Source organism: Lutra lutra, chromosome 7, assembly GCF_902655055.1.
Source record: "Lutra lutra chromosome 7, mLutLut1.2, whole genome shotgun sequence".
Lineage (NCBI taxonomy): Eukaryota > Metazoa > Chordata > Mammalia > Carnivora > Mustelidae > Lutra > Lutra lutra.
Window position 1 is genome coordinate 114,042,274 of NC_062284.1, and position 12,252 is coordinate 114,054,525.

At 42.5% G+C, this 12,252-nt stretch overlaps 1 protein-coding gene across 2 annotated transcripts in view; it reads left to right on the forward strand.

The window, feature by feature from the left end:
- The window catches only part of ARG2 (arginase 2), a 31,439-nt gene that overhangs the window by 15,065 nt on the left and 4,122 nt on the right, over positions 1 to 12,252 (forward strand). For both annotated transcript variants that reach the window (XM_047735860.1, XM_047735859.1), the window contains exons 3-5: positions 7,382 to 7,559; positions 10,883 to 11,042; positions 11,952 to 12,046. In XM_047735860.1, the coding sequence (XP_047591816.1) occupies positions 7,382 to 7,559; positions 10,883 to 11,042; positions 11,952 to 12,046 (433 nt within the window). The remainder of the gene's footprint in view (positions 1 to 7,381; positions 7,560 to 10,882; positions 11,043 to 11,951; positions 12,047 to 12,252) is intronic.

Here is a 12,252-nt window from a genome sequence, read left to right on the forward strand (position 1 = left end):
GCAGAGAGAAGCAGCAAGGCTGTGCCAGTGTCTGCAGAGATGTCCTTTCCCCACTGCAAGTAAACATGAGAGCCCTCTCAGGTTGGTTCAAATCAGTTTGTCAGGAGAGCTTCTTTGAAGTCTTAAGTTGTCCTACCATTGTCCTACAATGCCTTCTGGGAAGAAAGAGCGGCAGGGCAACGTCGTCTCATCCGATCTAGACTTGCCGATGAATTGACCTGAGCCACAAAGTCCAACAAGGGGACAGCTCCTTCAAGCATGACAGATAGACACTCTTCCCATATTGTAATATCTGCTCTTCTCACTAGGACTCTAAGATTCTTTAGAAATCAGTGAGACCATTTCTTGGGCCTTCCTAACTGAAAGAAATCGCCACCGCATTCTGATAAAGTAATAGCTTCATTATTACTGTTCACCCTGTTCTTACAAAACATGAACCTCCCGTCAGCCTCCCTACTCCTCAAAAATGCTGCCCTATGGGTTACAATGCCTGTTCTCTTCAGCCTCATTTGCATTACTCCCATAGGCAAACTTCTCATTTCTATTAAGTCACTCAACTCTTCCCAACAGGGAAAGAGTTGAGTGACTTCTTTCAGAACCTTGTTAATTCTTTAGAAACCAATCCTGGGCTCTTCTCCACTGGTCCTTTGGTGCTACGACGGTTTTGGTAAAGCAGGCATTGGAGGAGAAAGGTCCTAAGAGGCTTTATCGGGATGGCCTAATATGTTCACCAACTCAGCTCTGTAATGAACTAGAATAGTTAGGATTGCCAAGAGTTAGAATCCGCAACATAGGCTTTAGTACTGTGAGTTCTTAATCACTTAAAGGTTATGGCAGGAGATATTAAAAGTAGAGATTGTGGCAGAGATGGCTAGCTGTCTGCCAAAACCCATTCTCTTCTGGACAGAAGTTAGACCTGCCTTTGTTGACTGGTGCCATGTGAGCAGGTATGATGAGCCACTTTTAGGCCAGAGCCTTTAAAAGTAGACGAGCCTTCTTTCTTCCTCTCCTGCTGCCTTGGCCCCAGGGAGACCCAACCTTAGCCACACAGATGGCAAAGCTCTCATGATGGCAGAGCCACAAGCCAGAAGGAGCTTGATCTCTGAATCACGGCATGGAGGAAAGCCTCCTGCTGACCTAGAATGCCCACCCCCCCCACCCCGGGATGTTAAATGAACAAGAAACCGGTTTACTGGGTCTGAGCCATTGTTGTGGGGGAAGATTAGTTACAGCAGCTAAGCATACTCCAATACCTTGTTTAAAAATAGTTATGAATTGTGTTTATGTACAAAGGTCTATAAAGCTAGACTAGTCAAGCCTGGGACGTGGGGTAGGGACTTTTACGATTAGATACTTCCTTATTGATTTTATAAAAATTTTCTTCCAGTAAGGAAAGAGAACAAAAAAAATAGCAAAACAATGCTAGTATAAACTTTACTTGATGGGGGAGTCATTCTTTGACCCCTACCCCATCCCCCAATCCTCTCTGAATTTCCTTTAAGTCATTTAACACTCATTGTCCTTAGTCCTTACCTGGAACTTTTTTTTTTTTTTTTTGAAAATAAAGAGCAGAATTGGGAGTCCTATAGGGTGGACACTCAGGCAGGGTTTCTTAAGATATTAATCCTTTCAGGGGGTCTGGTCCTTCAGTTTTTTTTTTTTTTTTTTTTTTTTTTTTTTTTTTTTTTTTTAAGATTTTATTTATTTGACAGAGAGATCACAAGCAGGCAGAGAGGCAGGCAGAGAGAGGAGGAAGCAGGCTCCCTGCTGAGCAGAGAGCCCGATGCGGGGCTCGATCCCAGGACTCTGAGATCATGACCTGAGCCGAAGGCAGCGGCTTAACCCACTGAGCCACCCAGGTGCCCAGGTCCTTCAGTTTTGTAGACCCAGGAAGAAAAGGGTTTTTGTTTAAATTTTATTATTGAAGTATAGTTGACATACAAGAGTAATTTCAAGTACACAATATAGTGACTGGACAAGTCTGTAGATCCACAGTGCTCACCATAAGGGGTCAGCACCTGTCCCCAAACAATGTTACTACAATATTACTGAGTATACAGGACTTATTTTATAAATGAAAGTTTGTACCTCTTAATCCCCTTCACCTACATTGCCCATCCCTCTACCCTTCTCCCTCTGGCAACAGTATTTGAGTCTGTTTCTGGTTTTGTTTTTTAGATTTCACATTTAAGTGAAATCATATGGTATCTTTCTGTCTGACTTATTTCATTTGGCATAATGCCCTTCAGGTCTATCCATGTTGTTGCAAATGGCAAGATTTCATTCTTTTTATGGCTGAGTATTTTAAAGATTTTATTTATTTGACAGACAGAGATCACAAGCAGGCAGAAAGGCAGGCAGAGAGAGAGGAGGAAGCAGGCTCCCTGCTGAGCGAAGAGCCCAATGTGGGACTCCATCCCAGGACCCTGAGATCATGACCCGAGCCAAAGGCAGAGGCTTTAACCCACTGAGCCACCCAGGTGCCCTGGCTGAGTATTTTATATATGTGTGTGTATAATTGTAAAAATGCTGCAATGAACAGAGGAGGGCATTTACCTCTTTTAATAAGTTAGGAACAGAAATCTTTATGTGCAGAGCTTATCAGGCTTTCTAACCCAGAGACTCACGCTAACTGTGATGTGTATACCAAAATGCCCATTCATAATTACAGTGAGCAGCAGCCCTTCTGACATCCACTGTTAGGAGGCCCTCTTGCTGGTATGAGGGCAACAGGGAGTCTAAGTGAATAATCAGAGGGAGGTTGTTTGGAGAGTAAGGAATGAGAGCAAATGGAGTTGGATAATCTTAGAAGAACCCATTATCTAGGCTGTGAAGTAATCTGCTGATCCACTTCACAGAGTTACACAATTAATGACCCAAATCCTTTTATGAAATTTGGTCTCTCTTCCTTGGAGAGCATTATCTTAGACTGTCAAATTCTCTTTAGGGTCTTTTATAGGCTTTTTGCAGCTTTCTTCTTTAATAGTGAGCTGAGTACTATATTCTCTCTCAGTTACTGGAGTCTACATCCTAGATTCCATGCCTGGACTTGTTTGTTCCCCCAAGTTCTGTCACTTATCCACTGGGTTGATTCCTAGGTATTTCTTATTGATCATGTGAAGATTAAATGAATTAGTCATCAACAACTAGTTAATATTAATTGGATAATAAAGCTTTTCTATTTATATGCTTAATATTATAAAACACCACGCATGCCCTGATGTCTTATACCTACTAAGAACCTAAATGCTTGATGTGGCTCAAGGGGGTACACAGATAAACATGGATAGGGAAGGAGAAACTGACATTCAGAATCTGTCCAGCCCAAGATTATTGCCAATAGCAAGACCTGATAAAGATTATTTGACAGCACAAGCAGTGGGAGCAGGAGATGAAGAGTAGGTTCTCCGCAGAGCAGGGAGCCTGATGTGGGGGCTTGATCTCAGGACCCTGGGATCATGACCTGAGCTGAAGGCAGAGCCTTCACTGACTGAACCACCCAGGTGCCTCTGTACTGAGATCTTCTTTTTCTTTAAGATTTTATTTATTTATTTGACAGAGAGAGAGAGAGATCACAAGTAAGCAGAGAGGCAGGCAGAGGGGGAGGGGGAAGCAGGCTCCCCGCTGAGCAGAGAGCCCGACTCGGGGCTCGATCCCAGGACCCTGAGATCATGACCTGAGCCGAACGAAGGCAGAGGCTTAACCCACTGAGCCACACAGGTGCCCCTGTACTGAGATCTTATAAAGTACATATCCCTTATGGTTTTTTATCGTTTCAAAGGATTTTTATTGATGTTTTATTTGGTCATACTTTTTTCTCTTGGATCCCAGTGACTTTGGACTGTTATCGTATTCTCCTACCTTCAATATTTTCTCTTTCAGTTTTCCAGATCTCTGGGCATTTTCAGGATTATATTTTAAAATGCAATAACTGGGGTGCCAGGGTGGCTCAGTTGGTTAAGCACGTCCCTTTGGCTCAGGTCATGACCCCAGGGTTCTGGGATCAAGTCCTGCCTTGGGCTCCTTGCTCAGCAGGAAGGCTGCTTCTCCCTCTAACTGCTATCCCCCTTGCTTGTGTGCACTCTATCTGACAAATAAAATCTTTTTTTAATTTTTAAAGATTTTTACTTATTTATTTGACACAGAGAGAGAGACGGCGAGAGAGGGAATATAAACAAGAGGCAGAGAGGGGATATACACAGAGGGAGTGGGAGAGGGAAAAGCAGGTTTCCTGCTGAGCAGGGAACCTGATGCGGGGCTCGATCCCAGGACCCTGGAATCATGACCTGAGCCAAAGGCAGATACTTAGCAACTGAGCCCCCCAGGCACTCCAATAAATAAAATCTTTAAGAAAAAAAAATGCAGGGGCGCCTGGGTGGCTCAGTGGGTTAAGCCTCTGCCTTCAGCTCAGGTCATGATCTCAGGGTCCTATGGTCCGGCTCTCTGCTCGGTGGGGAGCCTGCTTCCCCCTGCCCCCACCTGCCACTCTGCCTACTTGAGATCTCTCTGTCAAATAAATAAATAAAAATCTTTAAAAAAAATTATCAGAAATCCTAAACCCTTAAAAAAGAAATGCAATGACCAAAAGATACATAGAGTTCTGCAGCTGTAGCTGCTTCTTAATTTTGGGAATAGAATAAGGTTTTCCGTTTTGCTTCTGGTATTCTTTTTAGTGGTGATTCATTGGATGGCCTTTTGTTACAAATCATTGCTTCTCGAATTTTTACATTCTCTTGGTTGTTTAGCTTTGAACTGAGTCTGGATTCAAGAGGTAAAGCTCAAGGGGTACCTGGGTGGCACAGTTATTAGTTCAGTTGTCTGACTCTTGGCTTCAGCTCAGGTCGGGATCTCCTAGTTGTGGGATGGTGCCCTGTGCCTGGCTCCACGTACAGTGGAGAGTGTGCTTGGGACTCTCCACCTCTCTGACCCTGTGTGTGCGGATTCTCTCTCTCACATTAAGTACTTTAGGGGGAAAAAAAGGTATAAAGCTCAAAACTGTAGTTTAAATTCAAGATGGGTCCATGCTCCTCTTAATCCAGATTTTTTTTTAAAAGATTTTATTTCAGAGAGAGAACATGTGTGAGCGCAAGTTGGGGGAACGGTAGGAGAGGGAGAAGCAGACTTCCTACTGAGTAGGGAGCCTGATGGAGGGCTTGATCCCAGGACCCTGAGATCATGACCTGAGCCAAAGGCAGACACTTACCTACTAAGCCACCCAGGCACCTATGATCTTAATCTAGTATTAAATCTCTGCCTGTGGGGCGCCTGGGTGGCTCAGTGAGTTAAGCCTCTGCCTTCGGCTCAGGTCATGATCTCAGGGCCCAGGGATCGAGTCCCATATAGGGCTCTCTGCTCGGTGGAGAGTCTGCTTCCCCTCTCTCTCTGCCTACTTGTGATCTCTCTCTCTCTCTCTCTCAAGTAAATAAATAAACAAATAAATAAAATTCTTTAAAAAAAAAAATCTCTGCCTGTATTACTATCCTGTGACCACTCCTCTCCCCACCCCTGTCCCCCCAAATTACCTGGACTCCAGCTTGAGAAGCAGGGCCTTAAGGATACAATCTATGGTAATGTTATATTCCCTGACAGTTCAGATCTGTTCATGAGAGTTGGATTACTTAGGCCTAACCCTAAAAATGGCACCAACCAATTTATTGATATATGGTTACATGGCAAGAATGGTACTTAGGTACAAAATGAATGTGCAGTGAAGGTGGCATAGTTCTTCAGAATATGTGAAATCTGAGTGAAATATCCTAGCACATTGTCAGAATGTATCACTAGTTCTTTCAAAACAGTTTTTTTAAAGAGAAGGCTATACTTTTATTGGCCTAATGGGCTACTTGAGGGGGACTGAGGTGGAGGATTGGGTGACCAGATGGTGGGCCAGCCATAGTCATGGGCTTGTACATGGGGGAGGACTCGCCCAGGTAGTGGCTGATCATCTTGGGCTTGAAGGCCACCTGGGTGAAGGTCTTGCTGTTGTCGAGGCCCACCATGCTGCCCACCGTCTTGGGCAGGACGTTGCTGTCCCGCATGTGTGTATTCACCATCTCTGGCTTCTCTGTGGGCACTGCCTCCTAACTGGCTCTGCACAGGTGCTTTGGAGCGAGTGCTGCTGCCACTGCTGCCATGTCAGCTACTTGGAGGATGTGGCCAGCAGGTGGTCTACGTGTATGCCACAGTAGGTGAACCTGCGGGAGGTTCACTGCTGCTTCAGCATTCCGGTATCTTGTTGGTTTTTCCAAAAAGGTCTCACTTGTTCTATACAGGGAGGAATCAAGAGGGATTCTCTGGGAAACAAACTGTAGTCAATACACATTTTAGGGGCAGATAATTTGGGTCCTGCTTCTGCCACTTAGCAGCTATGTAATTTGGGGACTTTATTTCCTTATCTATAGAATGGCATGCTTTAGTTGCCAATAGGACTGTTGTGAGTTTAAATAATTTATTTCAAACGGGGCGCCTGGGTGGCTCAGTTAATTGGGTGTCCAACTCTTGGTTTTGGCTGAGGTCATGATCTCAGGGTTGTGAGATCTGGCCCCACGTCTGGCTCTGCATGCTTAGTGCAGAGTCTGCTTGAGATTCTGTTTCCCTTTCTCCTCCCTTTTCTAAGGTAAGTAAGTAAATAAATAAATCATTTAAAAAATCAATTAAAAAAAAGGAAGCATTTACATCAAGCAATTAAAACACTGCCTAGGATCTTTGTAAGTAACAAATGTTTGGCATTTCTCTTTTAGGATGCTTTAGATCCTCAGACTGTCCTTTCATTAAAAAAAAAAAAAAAGTTTATGGGTGCCTGGGTGGCTCAGTTAGTTGGATGACTGCCTTCAGCTTGGGTCGTGATCCCAGAGTACTGGGATTGAGTCCCACATTGGGCTCCCTGTTTAGCGGGGAGTCTGCTTCTTCCTCTGACCCTCTCCCCTCTCATGCTCTCTCTCTCAAATAAATAAATCTTAAAAAAAAAAAAAAAGTTTATAACATGAAAATTTCTATGTATTTTTTATCTAAATTAATAGTACTTAATTTACTGTAAATCCTATGGTTCCTTTTGGTATGTTACTTGTACTCTGTAACTCTGGGATATCTAAGGTCTAATTGCTACCAATTTTGTGACTGTTGGGTTAAACCAGTGGATGTTTCTGGACTTCACTTTCCAAATCCAAGCTTCTTTGTCTGTAAAATGGCATTCCTAATGGGATCTACCCCCACAGGATTGCTGGGAGAATGAGACCATCCTGCCAGTCACATGACATTTTGAATTTTACTGTGGCAAAATGAGTATGACATGTACTTTGTCACAAGTTCTGTTTTGTGGCCCAGGCCAGTAAGAGTTGGAATAACATACAATTAATCTTGTCATTCCCCCGTGTTTTTCCAGGCTGCCGCCTAAAAGATTTTGGAGATTTGAGTTTTACTCCAGTCCCTAAAGATGATCTCTACAACAACCTGATAGTGAATCCTCGCTCAGTGGGCCTTGCCAACCAGGAACTGGCTGAGGTGGTTAGTAGAGCCGTGTCAAGTGGCTACAGCTGTGTCACTGTGGGAGGAGACCACAGGTAAGCTGGGATGCAGGGGTGGTGGGGGAGCTGGATTGTATGGTGCTTTGGGCTAGTCAGTTAGCCTGTCTTGTTTCCCCACTTGAGGACAGTACCCTTCAGAACTTTTATGACATGATGTGCCTAATAGCATTTTATTTTATTTTATTTTATTTTAAGATTTTATTTGACAGAGAGAGATCACAAGCAGGCAGAGAGGCAGGCAGAGAGAGAGGAGGAAGCAGACTCCCTGCTTCGAGCAGAGAGCCCGACGTGGGGCTCGATCCCAAGACCCTGAGATCATGACCTGAGCCGAAGGCAGCGGCTTAACCCACTGAGCCACCCAGGCGCCCCCCTAATAGCATTTTAATAGCTAAGATCCTGAGCTGCTGGAGGCACCTGTGGTTTTCATTGTTAAGACACAATGGATATGATAGTATGATGACAAGCTCAGAGGCAGACTAAGCAAAGTTTTTAGACATGGTATGTTCCTATTTCATTTTGTGCTTATCTCTTGTGAAGTTTTCCTAGGAAGAAAGGTCTTATGACCTTCATTTGGCCATTTGGGAGAATTAGAAGGATCCATCAGTAGTCTGAATTTGTGAGGTATTTGTGTGTGTGTGTTAAAGCATTTCTGCTAACCTGTTATAGATTTCCCACTTGCCATGTGACTATGTTCTCTATCTTCTCCGTGTGGACCCGGAGGTGACTAATAGGTCCTTCTCTTAGTGAGTCAGCATGTACTTTATTGAACACTGCTTGGTGTGTTCTCAAGCAATGCTAGGGATTGTGGAAACTGTGACCTAGTAGGACTAGATGAAATAAATACACATGGGATGAAAAAATATACTGAATTCTACAGAATTTTAGAGAAGGGAGAGATCATTCTGGGCCAGAGGAGTCCTATTTGAACTAAGTAATAAAGGTTTTGGTAGAAAGAAAAACAGCATTCAAATACTAGGATTGCTGACTGGGCACTTCATATATATTCTCATTTACCCCTCATATTGCCATGAGGCAGATGCAGTTTTACCTGATTTACTGCTAGGAACACTGAGGGACAGAGGTCAGATAACTTCTAGAACTAGGAAGTAGCAGGGTGGGATTCAAATTCAGTGTGACCTCTGAAGGCAATTAATTAACTTTTCTTTTGAGAGCCAATCCAGTAACTTCCCCTGTGGTACACAGAGAGCTTTTTTTTTTTTTTTCCCTTTAACAGAGGTTGAAATCTGTTACAATTTTAAGTGCAGGTAGATTTCCTTATTAGGAATAAAATTTTAGGTAGAGTAAGAGCAGTCCGATTCTTTACAGCGATCAAATTAAATCAGCTAGAGGGTGGATATTCCTCTTAGCTCAGTGTTCGCTCTCACTTGTATTGACCTTCTAACGATTGTCTGATTATCATAGTCTTTGGCTTTTCTTTTGTCTATAGCTATCTATTGCAGCCCTGTCACTATTCCTTATTCCCTGTTCAGTGCTCAAACCTAGGTCATCTGAAGATTCTAGAAGGAAGGGATGAGTATATAGACTGAACAGCTACTGAACATTTTAAAGGAAGGTGGCCTCATTAGGTCACCCTGCTCCTTTTACACGGTATAAAGTATTCCCTTAGACATCAGACTAACTGACTTAAATAAGACAAATTATCGCCTTCTTCTAGAAAAAAGGAAACTGTCTAGTAAAACTAGATGATTTGTCCTAAATCACTTAAATTTCCCAGAAATTTCCCTTTCTGGGAAAAACCCGATTCTGACTTAATCCACTACTTTTCACACTAGACTGTGTTATCCTTCATGGAGGGCCCTACATGGAGCATGGAGCTTAAAATGCTGTCTCATGCCATACTAATGAGAGCTGTAGTTAGTTCCTTAGATGCTTAAGTTGCATCTCCCATCTATGTCACATTCTTCAGTTACTGGGAAGCTGGGCAGCTTTCCAAACAGGATTTCATCAGCTATATTCCTATAACTGAGACAGGACAGTTGGCCAATGTACACAGAGTCCAAGGACAAGGAGAGGCAAAAAAATAAACATGGATATTTGAATGCCATGCTAATATATAGAAGATAACATGCAAATAGACATTTATTCAATCACCTAAATGAGGTCTTTAATTGGGTTTCCGTTACTTTAAGGTCTTTATGTGATACTTCCTAAAAGGAAATGTCAAAATTATTACTTGCTAAAAAACTATAATGCAAATTCTTATCCTTAAAAAGTGAATGATTCTTTGAAAATAATTAGATCTCCCTGGTCTTCCTTAAGAAGTATTAAGTATTTGTGAGTTCTTACATGTAGAACACATCATTTAACTGGATTCTTTTTAAAAAATCCTATATGTTTACTTTATGTTATATATTTTGAATATGAACTGAATATATAAATATATAATAGGCATTTATATATTATATATAAAGTTCATAGGATACTGCCTTATTATAGCAATATAGAAATTTATCTGAGTTCAGGACTGTGTAACATAATTTTCTTTCTTAAGGTAAGGCACAAATAGTAAAAAATTCCTCTGTGATTGTGATTTAAAAAAAAACAGTTTTTGAGATAGAATAATTTAGAGGAAAGAAGGGAAAAAAAATCTTTGATCTTACAGGCATTTTGTTCATGGCTTATCGTTTTAGTTATTTTGCTAATAAAAGAATAACAAGAGAATTCACAGGTAAAATGGGGGATATACATGCTAACTAATCATATACTCAGAAAATTTTTTCTTCTAATTATATACATATACACATGTGTGGATGTATATGTATGTATTTTTTCTTTCATTTAACTGGATTTCATTCACTGAACAATACTGAGGTCCTTTTCTGGGCCAGGGCTAATGAATGAAATTTTAGGGATTTGGGGGGGGAATACTGACATCTGTCAAACTAGAAGGGTAACCAGTCAACAAGCTTTGAATCTTTGGAACCTTCTCTTTCTCCCTCATTCAGGGTTAATCTTTGGGAACTACAGGCCTGGAGACTTTTGGTCATCCAAATCCAGCCTTAGGGGGCACCTGGGTGGCTCAGCAGGTTAAACCCTCTGCCTTCAGCTTGGGTCATGATCCCAGGGTCCTGGGATCGAGCCCCACATCGGGTTCTCTGCTCAGCGGGGGGCCTGCTTCCCTCCTCTCTCTCTCTGCCTGCCTCTCTGTCTACTTGTGATCTCTGTCAAATAAATAAATTTAAAAAAAAAAAAAAAAAGGCACTGAGGCAAATCCAGCCTTAGTCTGGGGCCCTGACTTTGCCCTGAGGACAAAGTGTGAGCTGCACTGACTGAGGATATTTGTTATTAGTGATGTTTGCCAAACAGAGGGCCTCAATTACTGTGTTTGTTCCTTGTAGCCTGGCAATCGGTACCATTAGTGGCCACGCCCGGCACTGCCCAGATCTTTGTGTGATCTGGGTTGATGCCCACGCTGACATCAATACACCCCTCACCACTTCATCTGGAAATCTCCATGGACAGCCAGTTTCATTTCTTCTCAGAGAACTACAGGACAAGGTCAGTGGGCTGAAATGAAAAGGCTAAATGGCTTTGCAGGGGTTATGCTGGGGCTTTGAGAACTAGTTTGGTAAGATTTCTATGAAGGATGGGCTGAGGGTGGTGGTAGAAATGTTTAGTATACCTTCATTTGTTCATCAAACATTATTATGGGCTAAGCAGTCTAGTCGATGCTAGGGATATAAAGATTACTAGGACAAGGTCCCCTGCTCTGGGGGGAGGGTGTGTGTGTGCGTGTGTGTCAGTCATAATTTGCAAGAAAGGAAAGTGGCAGTGGGTAGTAACTCTAGTGACTGATACACCCTTTGCAGGAGGACTTCTTGGTTAGAGGCTCCCAGGCCTGCCTCACTCTCAGACCCACTGGTCTAGAGGAAAGCAAAAACCATTATTTTCTCTAGGTAATATTTTCCTAGGTTGGTCAGAAGACATGGGAGTCCATGTTAAGCATAGACTAGAATCTGTATATTCTTCCCCTCAGTGAAAGACCAAGTTAAACCAGAATAGTACAAAAGTTATTCATTAGGCAGAATTTGTGTTTTGGCTGTAGACAAATTAAGATGGCAACCAGATTGTGTTTCAAGAACCAATCTGTAAACAATTCAGTAATGTACAAAGGGGTGGAAAAGGACTAATCAGCGGTATTCCTGCTATTTAGGTAAGTTAATGAGAAACCGTGGCCACCTTAGGAGAAATTTTTTTTTTATTCTGAGAAATCTGTTTTTTAGCTGCCTTCTGAATCATTTCTACTTTTGTAAGTTCTCTTTCCCAGATCAGGTGAGTCTGGTGTGGCTTTAAGCATGTCCTGTAGGTAGGAGGAGAAAGCAGATGGCACATATTGGGAAACACACGGTGATTATCCTGGTGAGACCAAGAATCCTTGATGAGTCCTGTCCATTCCTCTTTTGACAGATACCACAACTCCCAGGATTTTCCTGGATCAAACCTTGTATCTCTTCCCCAAGTATTGTGTATATTGGTCTAAGAGATGTGGACCCTCCTGAACAGTAAGTTCATACACTGGGGTTAAGCTTTGGGTCTATCCCAGCCATTTATGTTTTTGACAGGGTGTTCCTTGCCTTAATCTCTTAGAGGTCACTAACAGGACAGACACCGCCCCCCCAATATACTTGATTAAAAATGTTCTTTAAACTAAGGACTCCTGTGCTTGCTTTGGCAGCACATATACTAAACTAAGGACTCCTTCCTTTAT